This window comes from Gadus macrocephalus, chromosome 17, assembly GCF_031168955.1.
Source record: "Gadus macrocephalus chromosome 17, ASM3116895v1".
NCBI lineage: Eukaryota > Metazoa > Chordata > Actinopteri > Gadiformes > Gadidae > Gadus > Gadus macrocephalus.
The window spans coordinates 7,307,981-7,333,043 of record NC_082398.1 but is presented as its reverse complement, the minus strand read 5'-3'; the positions used below and the strand labels follow the sequence as shown (position 1 = coordinate 7,333,043).

The following is a 25,063-nucleotide window of genomic DNA, read 5'->3' as shown; positions in this document are numbered from 1 at the left end:
CTCCTCCCACAAATTGTAACTCCTCCCCTTTACACATGTAAACTCCTCCCACAAATGATAACTCCTCCCCTTTACACATTTAACTCCTCCCACAAATGATAACTCCTCCCCTTTACACATGTAAACTCCTCCCACAAATGATAACTCCTCCCCTTTACACATTTATGGGAGGAGTTATCATTTATGGGAGGAGTTAACTTGTGTAAAGGGGAGGAGTTACAATTTGTGGGAGGAGTTAAAATGTGTAAAGGGGAGGAGTTATCATTTGTGGGAGGGGTTAAAATGTGTAAAGGGGAGGAGTTATCCCACAAATTTAACAAAGTTATCATTTATAATATGTAAACTCCTCCCCTTTACACATTTTAACTCCTCCCACAAATGATAACTCCTCCCCTTTACACATTTTCACTCCTCCCACAAATGATAACTCCTCCCCTTTACACATTTTAACTCCTCCCACAAATGATAACTCCTCCCCTTTACACATTTAACTCCTCCCACAAATTGTAACTCCTCCCCTTTACACATGTAAACTCCTCCCACAAATGATAACTCCTCCCCTTTATATATTTTAACTCCTCCCACAAATTATAACTCCTCCCACAAATTATAACTCCCCCCCGTTACACATTATAACTCCTCCCTCAAATGATAACTCCTCCCCCGTTACACATTATAACTCCTCCCACAAATGATAACTCCTCCCCGTTACACATTATAACTCCTCCCACAAATTATTTATCAGTCGTCATGGAAAAAATCATAAGGAGTAACACTTGTTTTTATTGGTCGTCATTAAAAAAAACAAGGGTTAACAGTTTTTTTTATTGGTTGTCATGAAAAAAAACAAGGGTTAACACTGGTTTTTTATTGGTCGACATGAAAAATAACACAAGGGGTAACATTGTTGTTTTATCGGTCGTCATGAAAAATAACATAAGGGGTAACACTTGTTTTTTATTGGTCGTCATGAAAAATAACATAAGGGGTCACACTGTTGTCTTTGTCAAATAAAATATAAGGGGTAACACTGTCGTATTTTATTGGTCGTCAAGAAAAAAAACACAAGGGGTAACATTGTTGTTTTTTTATCGGCCGTCATGAAATAAACATAAGGGGTAAACCTGTCGATATTGATCAAATAAAACATAGGGGGTAACACTTGTTTTCCTTTGGTCGTCATGAAAAAAACATAAGGGGTAACACTCGTTTTTTATCGGTCGTCATGAAAATAAACATAAGGGGTAACACTGTCGTTTTTATCAAATAAAACACAAGGGGTAACATTGTTGTTTTTTTATCGGTCGTCATGAAAATAAACATAAGGGGTAACACTGTCGTTTTTATATCTGTCGTCATGAAAAACCCATAAGGGGTAACACTGTTGAAATGTATCGAATAAAACATAGGGGGTAACACTGTCGTTTTTATCAAATGAAACATGAGGGGTGACAGTCGTTTTTCTTTGGTCGTCATGAAAAAAAACATAAGGGGTAACGCTGTTGTTTTTTATTGGCCATCATGAAAAAAAACATAAGGGGTAACACTGTCGTTTTTTATCGGTCGTCATGAAAAAAAACATAAGGGGTCACACTGTCGTTTTTTATCGGTCGTCATGAAAAATAACATAAATAATAATAAATAATACATTTAATTTAGAGGCGCCTTTCAAGACACCCAAGGTCACCTTACAGAGCATATAGTCATCATACATTTTTTAAAAAACAAGACATTGTGAAAAAAATAAATAAAATAAACATAAGCAATAAGAAAGAAATAAAACAAAAACAAAACCAAAAACAAAAACAAAACAAAAAATAAATAAAATAAATAAACATAAGGGGTAACACTGTTGTTTTTTATTGGTCGTCATGAAAAAAAAACATAAGAGGTAACACTTGTTTTTTATTGGTCGTCATGAAAAAAAACACAAGGGGTAACATTGTTGTTTTTTTATCGGTCGTCATGAAAAATAACATAAATAATAATAATACATTTAATTTAGAGGCGCCTTTCAAGACACCCAAGGTCACCTTACAGAGCATATAGTCATACATTTTTTAAAAAACAAGACATTGTGGAAAAAAATAAATAAATAAATAAACATAAGCAATAAGAAATAAATAAACCAAACCAAACCAAAAAAAAAACATAAGGGGTAACACTGTTGTCTTTGTCAAATAAAATATAAGGGGTAACACTGTCGTTTTTTATCGGTCGTCATGAAAAAAAAACATTTAAAAAAAAAAAAAAAATTGTCCTTGTCAAATAAAATATAAGGGGTAACACTGTTGTTTTTCATCAGTCATCATGGGAAAAATACACAAGGGGTAACATTGTTGTTTTTTTATCGGCCGTCATGTAATAAACATAAGGGGTAAACCTGTCGATATTGATCAAATAAAACATAGGGGGTAACACTGTTGTTTTCCTTTGGTCGTCATGAAAAAAACATAAGGGGTAACACTGTTGTTTTTTATTGGTCGTCATGAAAAAAAAACACCAGGGGTAACATTGTTGTTTTTTATCGGTCTTCATGAAAAAAACATGAGGGGTAACACTGTCGTTTTTTATCGGTCGTCATGAAGGAAGGAAGGAAATAACTAACGATTATCCTATTGATTTTATATTTGAAACTCAGTTTCCGTCAGAGTTTCAACGTTTCTGGAACATTCTTACCATAATTTACACGATGTTGTCTGTACCGTGTTCCCCAAAGTGAGCATTCACAGAACTTAGATTGTACAATTTTTAATATTGTACATATTATAGATGATTTAATTGCTTTAGATAAAAACCTCTATGAAAAACTTTTGAACTTTATTCGTGTTTACTTGCCAACTAGGAGACCATGCAGAAATTGTGTGAAATCAGACCTTTCAATTCTAACTTTATCAACAGAAGCACAGGGATACATATAAATATATATTTACCATGAGTATAAAATTAAACAATATCTTAACCAGAGATAGGCTGCTTTCAATGTTTTTCATTTAATCTGATGTGCATTACCTTGATGCAATGATGCATACTTTCCGTAATTCCTCTATGAGTTTCAAAAGGGTTCATTTTGCTGTTTTTCCCCGAAAGGCAATGGCTTGAGTTTATTTATATGGCATTGTTGCCATTGGTTAATCGATTGCCAGTTGTACAGTATTACAAGCGATTATCTTACAGCCTTTTTAAATGTTGGCTAGACATACTTATTTGCGTGTTTTTGTGAGAGTGTTGTTTGAACGATTGTTTTCAGTCAGTCTCTTACTATGTGGTAGTTTGTATAGGTCTCTTTCGATCTTGGGTAAATGTGCTTTTGGCTTTTTGCCCTCTGACCTCTCATCCTTTTTCCTTGCCATGTTGGTATGGAGTACTAATCCGAGCAGAAGGCCTGCTGGCTAAACCTTTACTTTATTTGATACTTGATCTTAACAGTTGACAAATGGCCCTCTGTCTCAATTAGAAAACTATTCATATAATTTAGATACCAGCTGTGTTGGTTATTACAAATGCTTTTAACCACGAAAAGTTAGTTTTTAGGAAATGCAAACAGATAAAACACTACATTAATTTCTGAATGAGGCATGCTCGTTATTGATTAAGCATGCATTTCCCTTTTGAGAGGAGTACTTGAAATTGTGTTTCTGAGCAGAGGCAACGTGTTCATTGTTAAGTCAAAAGAGATGACTCGTCTTTTTCATTGCGTTGTTTTGTTTTATTTTTTATGCCTTGACCCTTAAGGAAATGTAAATTTGATCAACACATCTCTATTTAAAAATTTTATATGTATTTGTGTTTGTCTGAGAAAATGGTTGAATCTACTACGGCTGGTGTTTCATCCCATGACTTTCATGTAAGACTGTTTTGGAAATCAAAACATTTCTGGAGGTGGTACATTTAAATATTTTATCATAATACTTTGCGCCTGATTTGTTAACTAATTTACACAATATTTTCAGGCTGGACAATTTCTTGATAAGGGACTCATTACCAATCAGAAATAGTTGTATAACCACATTTGTCGATATTTTTTTCTAGTTCAGCCCCTCACATGATACTATTTTGCCTTAACAACATTTGTTGGTTTGGGCCTGGGGTTATTCAAGAAAAAACAATTAAAACAGAAACAAAAACTGTTTTTGGTTTATTATTGTGCTGAAATTAACTAACGTGACGAGACAAAATTGGTGTGACACTGCCATCTTGTGGTGCTGCGGATATTACACCCAACTGGAGATTGGACTCAGTAGAGTTCAAGCTGATGGGGAGCATGTTGAAAACGGGGCATTATTCTGAATAGGGCTGCATTAAATCCGGGGTCAGTTTGTGAATTAGACTACAATACTAAAGGATGTACACCGACAGACATTTAGGTCCAGTTGTGTAGAGTACATTTTATAAGAACGACAATAAACCGATGAGAATGTCTCCGTCTCTGTGAAGCCGATCCACAGGGACACTAAACTTTATTGGGGCCCTGAGCTATGGTCCTTTGGGGCCACCCATCAAAGCCTACAGTAAGCCTTGTCGGGTGACTAGTGTAAGTGTACGAAACGTGAATCGTAAATCTGACCAGTCGACCACAACAAAGAGGTGAGAGGTGATCGTAGCAAGAGAGCTGCAATTTGTCCAGCCCAGACAATGGGTTTGAATCCCGCCACGGGTATCGATGGTGTACTGCAGAGCTGTTCTATTAATAAACGCGACATGGGTTTAAATCTCACAGATGGCCTTATCCATCAAAATGCAATCTTCGAAAAGTTGCAATGTCATTTGAATTGCAAAGTCAATCATAACCTCTCACCTTCTTTCAGAGTGCCTCTCAGTGAGGCGGTAGAGCCAGCTGCCGTTGGTCAAAACTGCATACCTGGGACCAAGTCCTGTGAAGAGCACTCATTGTAAACAGGTGAAGTACATGGGTTGCATCCATGATGCATTAGTCACCACTGGTTCTCCCGTCGGCACACACACACACACACACACACACACACACACACACACACACACACACACACACACACACACACACACACACACACACACACACACACACACACACACACACACACACACACACACACACACACACACACACACACACACACACACACACACACGTCTAGGGGTGCCTAGGGCCTAACATGAATGAGCCCCCGTCTTCCCCAACTCCCAAGTGGCCACAACCCAAATCATAATTTGTGTGAAGGAAAGATTTATTTATGCAAGTTAGTAAATAAATCTATAGATAGGCTATACAAAATAAACTTCAGGGCGGACCAAGGCCAAAATAACAAATAACACAATCCTATCTAGAAAGTAAGAAAATAGCCCTAAGAAAACAAACTACAAATCTTACCTCCCTATCTAAGTAAAACAAGAGAAAACACCGTAAACAAAACTGGCAGTCCACCCTTACGATCACACACGTTAACTATCAACTATTACGTAATGTCCCACAAGACAGAACGACAGTGTGGCCGGATGGGAGAGGAAGAGGACGGGGGAAAAACCGGCTGCCCTCAGACGGCCGCCATCTTGGCTGCTTTGTAGTGGTTGGTTCCCGGCTGCAGCCAACCACAGGCCAGGGCTCGAACCTCGTCCACCAATCATCTCCGCGTCCTGGCACACTCATCTATGCATGTCCGGAGAAAGAGAAAAAGGCACAGGGCACACAAGCACACAGCAGACCGAACAAAATAATGAACACACACACACACACACACACACACACACACACACACACACACACACACACACACACACACACACACACACACACACACACACACACACACACACACACACACACACACACACACACACACACACACCTTAAGGGGGAAAAAAAATACAGTGTCAATATTTTTGTTCAGGATTTTAATAAAAACAAAAACTGGATAGGAATTTGATAGAAATGTACATTTGCAAACCATTCAGCTCAGCAGTCCACTATTCTTTAATTCCGTCTTTCCAATTGCACTGAAATCGCTGGGCTTCCTTTCGACGTACAGAAGAGTAAAGGTACTTTTACCTGAGACACGTTTGCATACAACCCCATAGAGTGGACCGTGTTTTTATACCGTTTAAGGCTGGTGGTAATATAGCACACATTTTACACACTTCATGGAGACAACTTTCCAATAAGCTCATTGATTAGGCTACATGTTAAACTAAGCTTTCCTTTGTTTAAATCAAATGCCTTGTCATATCACTTAGGAGAGTAGGTGGGGCCGAGCCCCACTTGCCCTTAATGACCAGTCGCCACTGACCCTCAGAATCCCAAACATTGGAAGTTAAAGGCACCCAGTGCAACTTTCGAGGCTTAAAAATAAACATTCAATTTCTAGTCTTTTTTACACGTAGTAAGTTTCAATAACTCCATACCATTACATACCGACATTTAAGCAGCAAAGATGAGACGTCGTTGTGTGGTGAGAACTGATACAAAATCGATAACAACAACAATGCCGCCATTTTCTTTATTTTTTGTAACCTACAATAAATAAAGCAGGCTTCCAGTCAATGGAAAAATGGCTTCTCCCCACCGGCGATTGTTGTTGTTTACGATTTTCTATCAGTTCTCACCACACAACGACGTCTCATCTTTGCTCCTTGAATGTCGATATGTAATGGTATGGAGTTATTGAAACTTACTACGTGTAAAAAAGACTAGAAATTGAATGTTTATTTTTCATTGAATGTTTACATAAAGTTGCACTGGGTGCCTTTAAACAGTAGAAGCCAGGGCCGGATAATGACAGGCCATGCAGGCGGTCGACTAAATGGCGCCACTTGCTGGTAGAGGCTGGTCGCCCTCAAAGGAAAATAATTAATATACAGGTGTGTTAAAAGTCAGCGCCCTGCCTCATTTTCTGCCTTGAGGTAACAATTAAACACATAAAGTATAAGAATTCTACATGTTTAATTTCTGAGTATCTCATTCTGTTTGTCTCTGTGGCGCAATGGAGATAATTGATGTTTTCTGTCTGAAAACGTATATTCTAACGTCAACAACGGTAACTTCTGAGCAGATCAGAGTGTTCGGCTGAGCTCAGTGGCACAACGGATATGTACCATGTTACCACTTGCCAGTGTATGCAGCCCGTGCGTTAAAGACATCGTTTTCGAGTCCTGTTCACGTTGGTATTGTGTGAATGAGCGTTACAGTGTCTCCTTTGTGATAAAATTATCATCTTCTTAGGTCATGTTAGGCGATGTAATCTGTCTTGAAATGTAATCTCATTTTAGATCTGGAGACTTGGGTTCAAGTCCTGCCAACAACGCTCTCCTTGTAATCAAAATTCACTATTAGAATTGTTGAATATTTTACCAAATAAGAGGTGCCTAGGTGAGGGAGCTGTTTGCTACTATTCTGGGGACATGGGTTCGATTCCTTCCATGGGAGGTTGGTGGGAACAATTGTCGAGAGAAGTGATCCATTCTCTCACACATTCATTTCGAATGACTGACTGGGTAAATTGAAGACTGTGAATGAGTGCACTCCTTCACAGCCATCCATTCACCCAGACATGGTCATTCCCACTCACCCATCCATTCTGAATCACTGTCTGGGCAAATTAATTGTTGTGAATTAAGTCATTCACAGCAATCAATTCACACTCATCCGTTCACCATACACTCAATCCCACAAAACCACCCAAGGCAGGATTTGAACTCATGCCTCCAGAACTAATACTTAACAGCTCTATCACCTGCGCCACTGAGGCACCAACTTTGAAATAGTACGAGTTGATAATTGACTTTACAATACACATGGCATGGTTTCAAAAGAGCCGTTGGGTTTGAAGGACACAGGATGTAAATGGTGGTTGGTGGGACTCGAACCCAGGACTGCAGGGTTTATGAAAGGCAGTCCTTATTAACAGTACACTCCCCTGGACCCCAGACATTCTTGCTTTAATTTTGTCTGAGTTACATCTGACATTACAATTCACATTACATTGGTTCCAAAAGTAACCAATGTAATGTGACAGCACCCTAACAGTCTCTGCCCTGAGGTAACAAATTAATACATTAAGTATAAGAAATTGACTTGTAATGTCTTCTATCACCTCTTTATTGATAAGATGATTGCTGAATGCCCTTGCATCAGTGGTGCAGTGGAGACCAATGTTGGATTAAATTGGACCATAATGTAAGTTTTAAAGGTAATTATATCATGTCTAGTAGTTGTATATTATACAGTATCAAATACCAATCCTCTGTGGGGAATTGCTAGAGGTGTTGGCCAAAGCTCTGGAGACCAGGGTTAAAGTCCTGCTGATAGTCCTTAATTGAAGCCTCTTATTTCTATATCATGTGAATCTTTTTATATTTGATCAAAGATGTATTTGTTATGCTTTATTATTATATGAAATAGAGAGGAAGGTATGGAAGATAGAGGGGTACGTTCAGGACTACATAATGCAGCCAGCCATCATGGGAAGTTAACCTCACAAAAAAAAAAAAGGTTTGGTTTGTGTTTGTGGCGCAGTGGGAGGGGCTGTTGGTGAGCACTCTGTAGGTTCAGGTTTCATTCCCTGCTGGCACGGCCAGCAAGAAGTCCCCCAGTATCAGCAGATACTTTTTTTGGTCCTTTCGGTTTGAAAGCGACTTGTCTTGAACTACTATAAAAACAAAGAAGCGTAAGAAGCTCTGTGTCCTTCTTGGCATGCGTGTGCAGTGACACAGCAACGTGGGTCTTCAGTGTGCGTCCGCTACCACGGTGATGCAGATATGTGAGTGTGCGCTCCGAAACCCACGCACGCTGTCCACTAAACCTCTTCAAATATTATGTTTCCAATCACATTGTTTTTAATGGTTTTATTTAGTATGGTTGTTTGATGTACGGTAGCGAGAAGCGAGCAGGTATCATTCTTTGACTGATAAGTTCACAGTGAAATACAGGGAGACAGCGGCATCACTCACTATTAGTACACGCATCCAATAAATACTATTCATTTTCACACAATCACCAACTGTCATAAAAAAAGATGACAAGGCACAACCGTCATGTAGTCATATAATATTCCTTTTGTTTTTATTCCAAAGTGCGTTTCGTTTTTCCTTTTTAAACTTTGAAATGCATTCACCTTCTTTTGTCCATAAAGTGGACATGTTTTCGGACATAAATTACTTGGGGGGGGGGGGGGGGGGGGGGGATGGAGAGGGGTGAAGAAGAGGAAGAGTAGTCATTATCACACACTACTTGCACTATTATTAATATTAGGGTCCACTGTCTTTAGACCCTTTACACAGAGGTTGATTAATGATGAGTCACACCTGTGTTTGTCCTACGTTATGACACTGTGTTAAAGGTCCCATGGCATGCCACCAGGTGTGAGTGTGATTGGCTGTTACAAGCCGTTTTGAAAATCTGTCTCTTATGGCACCTCACAAGTGGGCCTGTCCACCTAGATGTATGACGGATAGATGAGCCACGTTTGCTACAGTCCACCGGGTCGCCTGGTAGACTGATCTATCCAGCACCCATCTAGGTGGGCACGACCACCTGTGATGTCATAAGAGGCCGATTTTCAAAATGGCATTTAATTGCTAATCACACTTACACCTGGTGGCATGTCATTGGACATTTAAGGGCCCTTTGACCTGCCCCCTTTCCTTAAGGGGGACCAAACCCCTAACATTTTTCCTGGCTGACATAGTCTATGGCTTTGGTCTCGAAGCCATCCCTTCTCTTAATCTATTCTAGAACTTTCCTGGTGCCCCTCGACACGTCTCTCTCTCTCTCTCTCTGCCTCTGTCTCTCACCCACATTTTTGCAGAGAATATTGGGGAGAAAAAAGGGTTATTTTCCCGTCCGATCGTGTATTTGTCGATCTTACGGCCCCCAATCTCCCCCTGCCCCCCAACCAGGCATTAAATTCCTGCTTCAGTGTTGAAGTTACCCATAATGCATTCCTCCATTTTCAGTTTCTCTTGTCATCACCGAAACTTTGCCAGTGTTCAAATAAGCTCTCTGCCGCCCCCCCTCCCCCCCAGACCAAAAGTGTGATGGTGTCTGGGGTAAAAAAATGGCGTCGCCCCTTCTGTTTTAAACGGGTTTGTTTTATGTGAAGCACCTTTCTTTTTAAGGAACGAGTCGGTGGACTAACAAAGACAGCATTTAAAGACTGGAACACACAGCATGCATGCGTCTGCACGAATTACACAACCAACAACCAACCAACCAACTCTTTTTTTTTTTTTTCATTCGTTTTTCTTTAATTACCCTTCTACAAAAAATATGTCATCTGGGAGCAGGACAGGTAGCCAGAGCAGAAGGCTTCGCTCGGTAACCGCGTTCGAGATTCTGTTCGAAATCCCTTTCTAAAACACATTCGAAAAAATCTAAATGATCTCTGAACATGACACCCTCATTGACAACACCACCCACCTCCGACAGACATAAGTATAGATTTAAATATTCATATGTATATGTCCCCGATGCTTAACCTTTACCTCAGTTCAGTGCAAAACCTGCCTCATGTCTCGATGTCTGTGTGTGTGTGTGTGTGTAATTGTTTCAGGTTATCTCTTTTAAAATCGTAAGACCGCCGCAATGAGGCGGAAACCAAAAGGGGAGAGGAGGGATAAGGGACAGTCCAAGCAGAAGCTAGGAGGGTGTGTGTGTGCGTGCGTGTGTATGTGCGTGTGTGTGTGTGTGTGTGTGTGAACAAAGCCTTCTGCTCTACTACCGTTCTACTGGTCTGCGCAGTGAGTGTCTCAGGTAAAAGTGGGGTTTATGGGGGGGGGGGAAACAGGGAGTAATTACGGGAGTGGCGGGGAGTGCACAAACATATCGGGAGTGACGGGGGCTGGGGGGGGGAGGAGAAGGAGTGGAGCGAGGGGGGAGGAAGTCAGAGAGGAGAGAGGGTAGAAGATAAAGTAGAGAAGGAGGAGAAGGAGGAGGAGGAGGAAAAGACGGAAAGGAGGAAGAGGAGGAGAGAGAGGAGGGAGGAGGGAGAAGAAGAAGGGGTAGTGGGGGTGGTGGGGGGGGGGGGGGGGGGGGGTGCGTGTTGCCGTTTCTCTCTCTTCATTACAAGTCGCTCTCCCCGTACAGGGCGCTGGAGAAGGAGATGTAGTCCAGGGCTCCGGTGGTGCCGTCGGCGCCCACGTAGCGGGTCATGCGGCTGATGCAGTACTCGGCCTGCTCCAGGGGCAGCTCCCGGCGCAGCTCGTCCACCGTGATGTAGGACTGGGGGGGGGGGGGGGGGGGGAGGAGGAGCACAGGCTTTTATACCGCTGGACGGGGAGCACTCAACCCTGATTGGTCGGTCAACGTTTACACGGTGCGCATTGTGTTGCGTTTTCTGCCGTCTTTAACAGATTTGAATCAATGCGTTACGAAAGTGAAATTAAAAAGCAACTATTCAAATGCAAATGCAGTTGTCTATCAGATGTTTCCGTGACAACGCAAGACAACGTATGGTCGAATCACGGAGGGGGAATTGTTTTAATTTCCGCTGATTAAGTCGCTCAAGGTAACAATCAAGTTCTAGACGAGGAAATGGACTAATATCTTCTCATTGTTGGTTACTGGGGTATAAGCGGAATAAAGAGATCTGGGGTTGGACATTATTTTTCAAAAGAACAGGACCCCTGTTGAGGTTTGATAAATAAAAGATAGATAATAGATCAACCTCATTTCAACTATGATGACCAAAGTGATCACTGCGATCAGTTTGCCAGGTGAATTGTGATTATTAATTCACTTCCCCAACCATGTCGCATTGCTTCGTGTCATGCATATAGAAGTTACTCTTCATCGAACACGCCTTTAAAGGCAATGCCTGGGACTCCCAGCATGAGTCTAATGTCACAGTCGTTTCCTTGGAGTTGTTTATTTGGTGCGTTGACTACGATAGGTTCTCCGCTCACCTTGTCGGAGGCCAGGATCTTGAAGGAGGCCATGACCTGTTCTGCGGTGTCGGTCTCGGCCGTCTCGCGGGTCATGAAGTCGATGAAGGCCTGGAAGGTGACCACGCCTGTGTTGTTGGCGTCCACCAGGGTCATGATGCGGGCAAATTCAACCTCACCCTATTGGACCAAACAGGGGGGGAAATGCATCAATCAATTGACCCATGAGTGAGAGAGCGCCTGGACTGAGACTGAGAACGATTTGTAGGCATAAACGACGGCTGTATTGGTTCGCTGGATGGGTTGGCCTAAAATCTTCTGGGGAAACTATGACAACTCAATCTAAATGCTTCCAACCCACTGACCCACATGGCTGAATAAGATGATCTTTATATCATGCAGTGCTGCCAGGTGTGTGTGTGTGTGTGTGTGTGTGTGTGTGTGTGTGTGTGTGTGTGTGTGTGTGTGTGTGTGTGTGTGTGTGTGTGTGTGTGTGTGTGTGTGTGTGTGTGTGTGTGGCGTACCAGATCGTAACCCATGGAGATGAGGCAGGCACGGAAGTCATCGGGATCCATCATGCCGTTCCTCTTCTGTGGAGCGGAACAGTGTGGCATTAAAGACACACCTGCATGACCTCATCAGGGAACTATCTTTTAATGCACAAGGGGTATACATTCAACGTGGGGACCTTCCGTGAAGGAATCTGGGTGGTGAATGAGTCTCTTGTTGAATTTAGTGTTGACACTGATACGGGTGAACTTGGTGAACTCTCACTACAGCACTCAACTTGACTTTGTGTTCCATAAAAACAAACAAAACTTTCTACTGCTTAACAATAGCTTAACAAGGAAGGCTAGCTTTATCCTTACGTCAATATATCATTTCAAGCCGAGGGCCTGGTGCGAAATGAATAATGAACATGCATTGGTCCAGGCCGAACTGAGTGGGACGTGCGCACGCTCCCATACATGTATGAGTGCATGTGCCCGGCGCTCACCCTGTCGAAGTGGTTGAAGGAGGCCCTGAACTCGTTGAGCTGCTCCTGGCTGATGCCCTTGGCGTCGCGGGTCAGGATCTGGTTCTCCACCTCGTTGATGGTCCGTGCGATGGTGGTCAACAGCTGCTCCCAGCCCACGCGGATGTGCTGCGTTGTAAAAGGAGAAGGAGAGGAGGTTCATGTCTGCTGAGGGAGAGGAGATGATGAGGGTGGGTTCTGATCCATTGAAGCCTTCAATTAAACCTTGTGGTTCCAACTTGTCAAACGTTACTTCCACAGGAATTTGAATGAAGGTTAATGTGTGTGTCTGTGTGCACACCTCCATGGTGTCGTTGGTGCATGTGTGTGTGTGTGTGTCTGTGTGCACACCTCCATGGTGCAGTTGGTACATGTGTGTGTGTGTGTGTCTGTGTGCACACCTCCATGGTGTCGTTGGTGCATGTGTGTGTGTGTGTGTGTCTGTGTGCACACCTCCATGGTGTCGTTGGTGCATGTGTGTGTGTATGTATGTGCGTGTGTGTGCGTACATCCATGGTGTAGTTAGTGTGTGTGTGCGTGTGTGTGTGTGCGTACCTCCATGGTGTGGTTAGTTTGCGTGTGTGTGTGTGTACCTCCATGGTGTAGTTGGTGTGTGTGTGTGTGTGTGTGTGTGTGTGAGTGTACCTCCATGGTGTAGTTGGTGTGTGTGAGTGTACCTCCATGGTGTAGTTGGTGTGTGTGTGTGTACCTCCATAGTGTAGTTAGTGTATGTTTGTGTGTGTGGTACCTCCACTGTGTAGTCAGTGTGTGTGTGTGTGTGTGTGTGTGTGTGTGTGTGTGTGTGTGTGTGTGTGTGTGTGTGTACCTCCATGGTGTAGTTAGTGTGCTTGTTGTCGAAGATGAGTGACTCCTGGCTGAGCTGGTGGTCTCCCTCCAGCTTGTCGATGTTGGACTTGTAGTTGATGATGTTCTGCTCGTACTGCTTCAGGTTGTTCATCTGGTCCTCCAGGGAGCCGGTGATGTCAGCCGACACATGGCCGATCTCCTGCAGACCGGGGGGGAGAAGAGGGTTAAGGGTTACACAGTGATTAGGGCTGTGCGATAAATCTCATTTTGATCGTGATTTCAATGTTTTGGTCAAAAAATCTCCAAACTAATATAATTGAGTTTAAACCTTTTTTTCTTTTTTTTTGCCTATTATTTTATTCATATATTTTTACTATTATTATTATGATTATTATTATTATTATTATTATTATTATTATTATTATTATTATATATATTTAACATTTTCTATTTGAACATTTTGAGTATTTTTTTAAGGGGAAATTTCAGAATTCTCAGTGACAAAGTGTTTTTTGGAGAGAAATGCTGGATAAATGCATCATGTCTTCAAACTCAAAAACAATCGTGTGAATAATCATGATTTCAATATTGACCAAAATAATCGTGATTATGATTTCTCCATAATCGAGCAGCCATAATAGTGATTTAAATTATGTTACTCATAGAATCGTTTAATTAATATATTCTACAAATAAATAACGCTGGCCAGCCCTAGCCTCTCCCTTTAGGTTTATAAGAATCGTGCTATCTGCGTTCCCCAGAACACTCACGTCCCCGGCAAGCCAAGCAACGCTACACACTCTTCACTCACTCACTCCTCATTATATTTTGTTTATGCCACATATCCAATATGTATGGTTTTGACCCAGCCATGTGGGTCAAAACCATAACCATGTGGGGGGGGGGGGGGCAGCAGTACCTCCATCTTGGTTTGGATCCAGGGCCCGATGATGTTGGCCTGGGCAGCGAACTGGCGCCTCAGCCTCTCGTTGGCCTGCTGTCTGGCCACCTCCTCCTGCAGCATTTGGTCTCTGAGGGGCACCAGGTGCTTCACCTGCAGGGGGCGGCGATGTGTCACACCGTCATCAACCACCACATCAGCACAACACAGAGCAGTACAGAGAAGAACACTATCCATATGTCTTTAACCACCACATCAGCACAACACAGAGCAGTACAGAGAAGAACAGTATCCATATGTCTTTAACCACCACATCAGCACAACACAGAGCAGTACAGAGAAGAACAGTATCCATATGTCTTTAACCACCACATCAGCACAACACAGAGCAGTACAGAGAAGAACACTATCCATATGTCTTTAACCACCACATCAGCACAACACAGAGCAGTACAGAGAAGAACACTATCCATATGTCTTTAACCACCACATCAGCACAACACAGAGCAGTACAGAGAAGAACAGTATCCATGTGTCTTTTTAAGGGTTCTTTCCAACCCCCCTTTTTCTTCTCTGGAAGTAATCGCATAGCCATCGCTTGCCAATACCAATTGACATGTTTTATTCCCTGAACTGTACCCAAAATACTATTTCGATTTTATTCAAGTAAAATTGATTGTCAGCATTCTTATCTGTATTTTGTGTCTGAGTGAGTGTGTGTGCATTTGTGTATACTGTTGAGTTAATCGACCTGAGCCAGTTTCAGCCATTTACCACCATTGTGGGCTAAATGTAATCAACCTATTCCCTAGACAAAGTAGTGCACGGACACGGGCGGCGCCACTACATTTAAGTCTGTCTCTACCAATGACGTTTTTTTTTAATTTCCCTCAGGGGAAAAATAATAAAAACAAAATAGCATAACCCGACCGAGAGGGATACAGTGACAGTAGGCCAAAGTGGACCGCACTATTTCTGACCTCGCACTATGTGGGGACTCTGCTGCTTAGAGCCAAAACTCCTAATATGGTACATTGGCCGATTGTTTTATAGCCTGACATTTACCACGTCCAAATCATAATTATATAACTCCCCCACCACGCCCCCGCCCCTCTCAGGCCTGGCTAAAGGTTAAAAAGAAGAACCACAGTCGTTTGATTTATGTTTAGTATTAGTTATAATTTGGGGTTTTGCTATAATGGTGGCAGAAACCCCCCCCCCCCCTCCCCCTCTACAGTCTAAACTTCCATCCCCCCCTCTACGCTCTAATGACCCTACTATGAATCAGACCCAACCGGTGCGAGAGCGAGAGAGAGAGAGAGAGAGAGTAACAGGGCCACAGAGAGAGAGAGACAGAGACATAGAGAGACAGAGAGTAACAGGGCCACAGAGAGAGAGAGAGAGAGAGAGAGAGAGAGAGAGAGAGAGAGAGAGAGAGACGAGAGAGAGAGAGAGAGAGAGAGAGAGAGAGAGAGAGACATAGAGAGACAGAGAGTAACAGGGCCACAGAGAGAGAGAGACAGAGACATAGAGAGACAGAGAGTAACAGGGCCACAGAGAGAGAGAGACAGAGACATAGAGAGACAGAGAGTAACAGGGCCACAGAGAGAGAGAGAGAGAGAGAGAGAGAGACATAGAGAGACAGAGAGTAACAGGGCCACAGAGAGAGAGAGAGAGAGAGAGAGAGAGAGAGAGAGAGAGAGAGAGAGAGAGAGAGAGAGAGAGAGAGAGAGAGAGAGAGAGAGAGAGAGACATAGAGAGACAGAGAGTAACAGGGCCACAGAGAGACAGAGACATAGAGAGACAGAGACATAGAGAGACAGAGTAACAGGGCCACAGAGAGAGAGAGACAGGGCCACAGAGAGAGAGAGACAGGGCCACAGAGAGAGAGAGACAGAGACAGAGACATAGAGAGACAGAGAGAGACAGGGCCACAGAGAGAGAGAGACAGGGCCACAGAGAGAGAGAGACAGGGCCACAGAGAGAGAGACAGAGACATAGAGAGACAGAGAGAGACAGGGCCACAGAGAGAGAGAGACAGAGACATAGAGACACAGAGAGTAACAGGGCCACAGAGAGAGAGAGACAGAGAGTAACAGGGCCACAGAGAGAGAGAGTAACAGGGCCACAGAGAGAGAGAGAGAGAGAGAGAGAGAGTAACAGGGCCACAGAGAGAGAGAGAGAGAGAGAGAGAGAGAGAGAGAGACAGAGAGTAACAGGGCCACAGAGAGAGAGAGACAGAGAGTAACAGGGCCACAGAGAGAGAGAGAGAGAGAGAGAGGGTAACAGGGCCACAGAGAGAGAGAGAGAGAGAGAGACAGAGAGTAACAGGGCCACAGAGAGAGAGAGAGAGAGAGACAGAGACATAAGGGCGTACTCACAGCGTCCCACTTGTTGCTGATGTCCTGGGGGGAGAGGTTGGTGTAGGGGTTGATGCCGGACAGCTTGATGCCGTAGGTCTGGGCGATCTTCAGGATCTCACTCTGGATGCCCATGGTGGCCATGCGCTCCTTGTCTGCCTCGGGCAGGGTGGCCTTGAACTGGTCGTGGGCCGTGATCAGACTCTGGGGGAGAGGAGGGTCCGTTAGCCTGGGGGGACTGGCGGAGGCAGGTCGGCTCCTCGTTAGACCACTGACGAGGACGACACTGACATGACTCTCCCTCACAACTCTAACCATGTATAAGATTGATATATGTCATTTTTGAAACCGTGAAGAATTAGCGTGAGTGTATGTGTGTTCAAATGTGTTTAGCGTGTGTATGTGTGATTAGGATGTGTGTCTGTCAGTCTGTTAAGCGTGTGTGTGTTTGTATTTAGCATGGGTGTGTGTTTGGGTTTGTATTTAGCATTGGTGTCTGACTGTGTGTGTCTATTTAGTGCGTGTGTGTTTGTATTTAGCATGGGTGTGTGTGTTTGTATTTAGCGCGTGTTGGTTTGCATTACCGTGTGTTTGTACTTAGGGCACGCGTGTGTGACTTTAGCGTGTGCATGCTCCTTTAGAGTGTGCGCGCGTGCGTGTGTGTGTGTGTGTGTGTGTGTGTGTGTGTGTGTGTGTGTGTGTGTGTGTGTGTGTGTGTGTGTGTGTGTGTGTGTGTGTGTACCTGGATCTCCTCGATGCTGTGGACGATGAACATGTCCTGCAGGTCCTCCATGGCTCCGTCCATCCAGTTGTTGAAAGGCGCCGCCCTCTTGGCAAACTCCAGGTACAGCTGGTCGATGGTCTCCCACAGCTTCTCCACGCGCTGGGGTCAGAGGTCAACACAGGGTCACACACACTACCAGGAGAGGCCGCCTCACCACAGGGGGCAAATTCATCTCCTCGCACAGATTAACACTACAGGCTGTGAAATGTGTAATATGTGTGTGTGTGTGTGTCTTTGTAATGTGTGTCTTTGTGTGTCTTTGTAATATTTGTGTGTGCGTGTCTTTATCTGTGTGTGTGTGTGTGTGTACCTCCAGGGAGTCTCTCCTCTTCTGGGTCAGGGTTCCCAGGTTGTCCCACTGGTCGCAGATACCCTGGCAGCGGGCGTTGACTGTGACGGCATCGTGGTAGTCCAGCTCACTGCACACACACACACACACACACACACACACACACACACACACACACACACACACACACACACACACACACACACACACACACACACACACACACACACACACACACACACACACACACACACACACACACACACGCACACACACACACAAGTAGGTGTAAAAAAAAAAAAAAGCCAAATATTATGGACATTTCAAAGGAGAACATAATGGCTGAAGCCTTGTTGTCAGAGGAGCAGTATTTAATTATGACACATCATGGTCATTTGATAATTCAGTACATAACATTTGTTACATACAGCTCCTTTAAGCTACGGTCCCCAAAGGGTGAACCAAAAAAATAAACAACTCAACTTTTGATATAACACAAAAATATATCATCAAATATCCATAGCACAAAAAAGTCTTAAACTCCCCATGACCCCATATTAGCATCATCAGCCGGCCCAGGCTCCCGACCCAGAGGTTGGGAACCCCCAGGGCCCTCAGTGGGCCGCCGGCCACTCACTTGAGCTCCTGGGCGATGGCGGCGATCTGCTCCACGCGGTCCTGGTGGGCGGCCAGGTCACTCTCGAAGGCCTCGTGCTTCCTCATCAGGGCACGGATCTCCATCAGGGAGGCCGACTCAAAGTCCTTCTGGGACAGCAGCTCCTCCTTGCCTGCAGCACGCACACACAACACAAAACACACAGACAGGCAGACAGGCACACCAAACAGACAAACACGCACACAAAACACGCAAACAATCACAAACACAGACACACAAAACACACACACACACACAAAACACACACACAAAGACAGGCACACAAAACACACAAACACAAAACACACAAACAAGCACAAAACACAGACACACACAAAACACAAAAACACTCACAAACAAACAAGATACCAAGCACACACACGCACGCACAAACAAACGCACACACAAACACACACGCACGCACACTCTTTAGGGGACACACCAAACATTGCTGGTCTTCCATTAGCGGGGAAGAGCTAATGGTTTCTAATTAGCAGGTTGTTCTTTGTTTTGCTCTCCACTCTTCCCAGCGTGTTAACATGGTTTATTCACTGCCAAAAGGGCCCTCGGTAATTCTTTCCCACTGTAGGCTTTTTATGAGCACTTGGAGGCCACTTTTTATAGCCAATAACTTTTTAGGCTATTATATCGGGCAGGAATGAAGAAAGGAAGACATTTTGGACTTTTTTATCATCTTATTTAAATGCCGGAACTCGGCCATGCATTGAAAGCTGCTCTAAATCACTTGGCCCTTACGACCTTGACGAAGGAGCATATCCACAATTAACCTTTCCAAGTTTCTTCTCCACTAATCGCTCACTCTCCCCCCCTGCCCTTTCAATGACCCTCTCCCGCTCGCTCTCTCTCATTCTCTCCCTCCCTCTCCTGCCCTGAGTTGAGCTGAAGGCCTCTCTCTCTATTGCCCTTCTATTTGTCTCTCTATTTCTCTCAGTCTCTCTCTATCCCATTATGTCTCTCTCTCGCCATCACTCCTGACTGAGGTTTATGCCCCTCTCTCTTTACATCTCTCTCTCTCTCTCTCTCTCTCTCTCTCTCTCTCTCTCTCTCTCTCTCTCTCTCTCTCTCTCTCTCTCTCTCTCTCTCTCTCTTATTCTCTAGTCTATCTCCCTCTCTCCCTCTCTCCAGGCCTATTCTCTATTTATGACCCTCCCTCTCTCCAGTTATATCTCTCTCAGTCTCTCTCTCCCATACCTGAGGTCCAGGTCTCGTGCAGGCTGCACTTCTGCTTGAACTTCTCGGCCAGGTGGTCGAGTCTCTCCAGCCGGCGGATCTCGGTGAGCAGCCACTCCTCGTAGCCCTTCTCCACCTGCTCTAGCCCCTTCCACGCGTTGGCGATGTCCTGGAGGTCAGAGGGCAGTGGGCCATCGTTACAGTCTCGGCCAATCACAACAGCGGCACAGTACAAAATCAACACGAGATTGGAAACCAACGTTCGATGATCGTTTTCACCAACACGATATTGAACAGACCGGATCAAACCGGTCTAAAGTAGTCACTGAAAAGGAGGCTAATGGTGTGTTGTTTGTGCGCGTGCCACCCACCGACACCATCTTGCCCTCGGAGGGCATGAAGGCGGGCCTGTTGCTGAGCCGCAGCTTGGTCTGCAGGGTGTTGAAGTTGATCTCCAGCTGGCACTTCTCCTGCACGCGGGGCGGCTTGTGCACGCGGCGGTAGTCGCGGAAGTCCTCCAGCTTCTGCTGCATGGCGCGCATGGTCTGCTCGGCCGCGCGGTTCTCCAGCCACGGGATGGTGCGGCGGATCCATTCCAGCAGCTAGGGGGGCACAGGGGCCGCACAGGGGGGCACAGGGCGTGAGGACAGGGAGGGACCGACCAGAGACAGGCAGGGAACAGCCAGGAACCAGGGAGAAATGGACAGGAAACGGGAAGGAAACAGGGCGGGAAAAAGTAAGGACAGGTAGAGATTGACAGGAAACGGGGTAGAGATAGACAGGAAACAGGCAGGGAACAGGCATGAAACAGGCAGGAAACGAGGAAAGATTGACAGGAAAAAGACCGGAAACAGACAGGGAATGGGTAGAAACAGACAGGAAACAGGCAGGAAATGGGTAGAAACAGAAAGGAAACAGGCAGAAAATGGGTAGAAACAGAACGGAAACAGACTGGGAATGGGTAGAAATAGACAGGAAACAGGCAGGAGATGGGTTGAAAGGGAAAGGAAACAGGCAGGGAATGGGTACATACAGGCCTTTAAATGGCCTTGAAAGATTCACCAGACATAAGTGCATGCGTGTGCGTTTCCCTCACCTCGCTGGCCAGCTTCTCGTACTCCTCCATCAGCTTCTCGTTCTCCTGGTTGACGGCCAGGACTTTGCAGATGCGGTTGGCAGCAGTCTCCGCCTGGCACACAGAAGGTACAACCATCACCACTCACACAGCCCCTAGCGCTACAGAACACACGAGCCAGGGAACGGGTGCTACTAGACATGTCTCATGGGCTTTAGTGACTGACGAATCAATCTCAGAGTCTGGGAATATTTGTTGTGTATATTGATATCAAAAGGATCAGCTTTGGTTAGAACACTGCTTTGCTGTTCGGTAATTTTGTTGTCGATTTTGTTGGATTTCTTTCATGTTTCTGATTTACTGTGTTGTAACTGTGACTGAAAAATGAGAAGCCATAAGAAGGCAAACATCAAGTGGTCTCTAGGACATTTTATGACATTTCAAAATGTCATAAAAAAAGGGTAGACGAGAAGAATAAGGCCCAATCCCAGTTCTACCCCTTACCCCTTCCCCTTACCCCTCCCCCTTGTTTTGAAGGGGTATGGGTAAGTGGTAAAGGGAAGGCGTAAGCCCTTACCCCTTCCCCTTACCCCTTCAAACAAGGGGGAGGGGTAAGGGGAAGGGGTAAGGGGTAGAAATGGGATTGGGCCCAAGTGTGAGGAGTCTGGAAATAAATCCCCAAAGACTAGAGACTCTCTTCTTTCTTCTTTCTTTTAGTCCCCCTTGACCTTTCACCCCCTGAACTCTGACCCTTCACCACTGGGCCCGCTGTGGGCTCTCACCTGTTCGGCCCCGGCGAAGGCGTGGTAGAAGCAGGACACGTAGGTCATGATGGCCTTCTCGTCGGGCTTGGGGGTGTTCACGATATCTGAGAGCGAGAGGGACAGAGTGGGGGGTAACGGGTCAAGATCGCACGATACTTGTAGAACTGGACTGCAGAAAGGGAAGCACTCTTCCTGTGAGGTTTACATGAATAGCGAAATTGGATTAAAACACGGCACATGACATTTAGAATAGGTAAGAATAAAAGAATACAAAATAAGAGATGTATCTATTCAATTAAACATATTTGCATGCTAAATACAAAAAGATAATTTGCATACTTACCCAACAAATACATAATGATATAATAATGTCGCTCATAAAGCTAACGATGGGTCTGCTCCTTGCATGTACAGGGTCCCAGGTAGCAGACTGACCGTCACCATCACAGTCTGCTAAATGTACCCTGGTACATACGAGGCGGAGTCATCGTTACGAGACACACCTGTGCAAAGGCTCTGTCCGCCTCACCTTCAGCGTCCAGCATCTTGGGGATGTCCAGGAACTTCTCCGCCACCTCGAAGGCGGTGTTCAGGTTGCCGATGGGGTCGTCCTGTACACAGGGCCGACCAGGGAGGAGTTAGAGGTACAGCAGCGTGGACCTGCGTGTGTTCAGGCACCGCTACATGGGGCTACCGTTGTCATGCTAACACATGGTCAGGGTCTAAGGACTGACTGTAAGAATGTTAGCGGAGAACCTTTTGTTAAACAGTTTTCAACACATTCTCAAATCAATAAATCGGATCCTACAAATCCATAATATTTTTTATCAATAATTCTTATATAACCACTAAAGCAAACTAACGCTTCATTTATTTTAATTTGTAAACATTTACGTCATCATTCAATGAACATTACACTAAAAAGTCCCTAATACTACTACTACTACTACTACTGCTACTTATAACAACAATAAAATCTAATAGAGGCTGAAATAATAATGAGACAATAATTAAAGGATTAATGAATAAATAATGAATAACACAAATATCCAATTCATTCAAGGCATTCAGAGGGCTTGAATCCTAATGGAATCCCAATTGGCTATAAGTAAAGCGAGGACGAAAGCAGGAGCAAAGGCTGGAGAACACAGAGTGTGGAGGGGCCGTGGGGGGCGGGACAAAGGAAGGGTCGGCACCTTTCTCAGTTTGGAGTAATCAATGAGGTCGGGTCTGTGTCTGTGGATGAGGGCGCACAGAGCTAGGCCGTCCTTCCAACTGAGAGGTGGAGAGGAGGAGGAGGGGACAGGGGGAGACAGGGGGAGGAGGGGAGAGGAGGAGGAGGGGAGAGGGGGAGACAGGGGGAGGAGGGGAGGACAGGAGGGGGAGAGAAGAGGGGGAGAGCGGGAGACAGGAGAGATAAAGAGACCGGAGGAGGAGGAGGAGGAGGAGGAGGAGGAGGAGGAGGGGACGACAGGAGGAGAGGAGACAGAAAGAGGAGGAGAGGAGACAGAAAGAGGAGGAGAGGAGACAGAAAGAGGAGGAGACATGAGACAGGAAGAGGAGAGAGGGAGCGGAGGAGGGGAGAGGAGAGTGGGGAGGAGAAGGAGACAGGAGTAGGAGAAGAGTGGGGAGGGGGAGTGTGAGAAGGAGGGGAGGGGATAATTAGAGAGGAGGAGGAGGAAGAGGGTGAAGAGAAGGAAGATGAGATGGGAGAGGAGAAGGAGAGGAAAAAGACATGAGAGGGGGGAGTTGAGGCACGAGAGGGAAGGAGAGATGAGAAGGGGGCGCGAGGGGTGGAAGGGAGAGAATAGGAAGTGGAATAAAATGATGAACAGAGGGACGATTTTAAGACGAGTAGAAATAAAGCAGAAGAAAAATAGCAGAACAAGCTGGGAACTTAAATCCAGATTTCGATCAGGAGAAAGAAGTATACAAGCAAATAAAAAAGGGAAAAAATAAGAATGAAAATAAAATGAGTCTGTCGTTCCGTCGTCGGCCACAGAGTGTCGCTGTTGGCCCACCTGATGTGGAAGTTCTGCACGTTGACGTTCCTGTAGGGGGCAGTCTTCCTCTGGCACCAAAGCAGAAGACCTTCCTTAGCGGAGGTCTCTGGAGAAACACATGCAGATGGCCAGAGATGAGACACAGGAAAAGGCAGAGAAATCTGGAACCTGTAAACACCGAAGGAGTTGTCGACACGGAAAGCGAGCAATGCATTGTTGATGTTGTTATTATATTTATTATTAATATTATGCAATGTATCATTTGAATGGGCCTTGTAACTGTAACAAGTTAAACTGAGTTAATGAATGAAAGAAAGGAGGAACTGTGTGTAGTGTATCATGTACACACACACACACACACACACACACACACACACACACACACACACACACACACACACACACACACACACACACACACACACACACACACACACACACACACACACACACACTCACCTTCTACGGAGATGTCCTGGATGGCGAAACGCAGGATGATTGTCCAGATCATACCGAGGGTCATCTTTGCATTGCCATCAACGATTTCTGCAAATCACCACAGACACACACACACACAGACACATACACAGACACAGACACAGACACAGACACACACACACACACACACACACACACACACACACACACACACACACACACTGGTGAAATGAAGCCACATTATACTATAGTTCTGGTGACATGTTACCCCAGTTAAGCCATGTTATACTGTAGTTCTGGTGACATGTTACCCCAGTTAAGCCATGTTATACTATAGTTCTGGTGACATGTTACCCGAGTTAAGCCATGTTATGGCTTAATGGTGACAGATGGGCACTTAATCAACCTCATGAAGAATCAGTAACTATCTGAGCGTTTAGCACCGGAAATTCCTTTTTATGCGCTTCATTTCAGAGAATGACAAGTTATATTTTGTAGACCTATAAACCCAACCCTAGCCTCAGGTGTGTAAATGTATTCCTACTTAACAAAAATCCAACAATAAAGCGCATAAAAAAGCATAAAAAATAAAGTTGTGGACCTAGACGAATGGTCTAATGGACCCCCCCCCCCCCCCCCCCCCGGGATGTGAGTATGGGGGGACGGCCCTCACCCTCAGCACCGATAGACACCAGCTTGACTCCCTTGCTGCAGATGTAGTCCAGCGCTTTGTTGACGTTGGCGATCTTGTGGAAACGCATCTTGCCTTTGTCGGGTTTGGGCAGCCTCTCACCTGCAGAAATAAAGTTTGTCCATACCTTCAAATTCAAATCCATTCATTACATAAGTTCATTACTTTGAGGTTTGAACATGATTCAACCCCAAGCAGACTCCTCAACGTTCGACAGGCAGGACATAAATAGCACCC

General features: G+C 44.8%; 1 protein-coding gene across 1 annotated transcript in view; it reads right to left on the bottom strand.

Moving 5' to 3' along the window:
• Nucleotides 1-9,007: 9,007 nt before the first annotated feature.
• actn3b (actinin alpha 3b) overlaps nt 9,008-25,063 on the bottom strand; it is a 30,597-nt gene continuing 14,541 nt past the window's right edge. The window contains exons 3-21 of the mRNA XM_060076513.1: nt 24,809-24,928; nt 24,157-24,243; nt 23,716-23,803; nt 22,891-22,969; nt 22,224-22,305; nt 21,713-21,798; nt 20,952-21,044; nt 20,227-20,457; nt 19,877-20,024; nt 18,647-18,797; nt 18,031-18,139; nt 17,679-17,819; nt 16,958-17,140; nt 14,595-14,729; nt 13,695-13,874; nt 12,851-12,997; nt 12,378-12,443; nt 11,875-12,033; nt 9,008-11,191 (exon numbers count right to left, since the gene is read on the bottom strand). Coding sequence (XP_059932496.1) covers nt 11,033-11,191; nt 11,875-12,033; nt 12,378-12,443; nt 12,851-12,997; nt 13,695-13,874; nt 14,595-14,729; nt 16,958-17,140; nt 17,679-17,819; nt 18,031-18,139; nt 18,647-18,797; nt 19,877-20,024; nt 20,227-20,457; nt 20,952-21,044; nt 21,713-21,798; nt 22,224-22,305; nt 22,891-22,969; nt 23,716-23,803; nt 24,157-24,243; nt 24,809-24,928 — 2,444 coding nt within the window. The 3' untranslated portion in view covers nt 9,008-11,032. The remainder of the gene's footprint in view (nt 11,192-11,874; nt 12,034-12,377; nt 12,444-12,850; nt 12,998-13,694; nt 13,875-14,594; nt 14,730-16,957; nt 17,141-17,678; nt 17,820-18,030; nt 18,140-18,646; nt 18,798-19,876; nt 20,025-20,226; nt 20,458-20,951; nt 21,045-21,712; nt 21,799-22,223; nt 22,306-22,890; nt 22,970-23,715; nt 23,804-24,156; nt 24,244-24,808; nt 24,929-25,063) is intronic.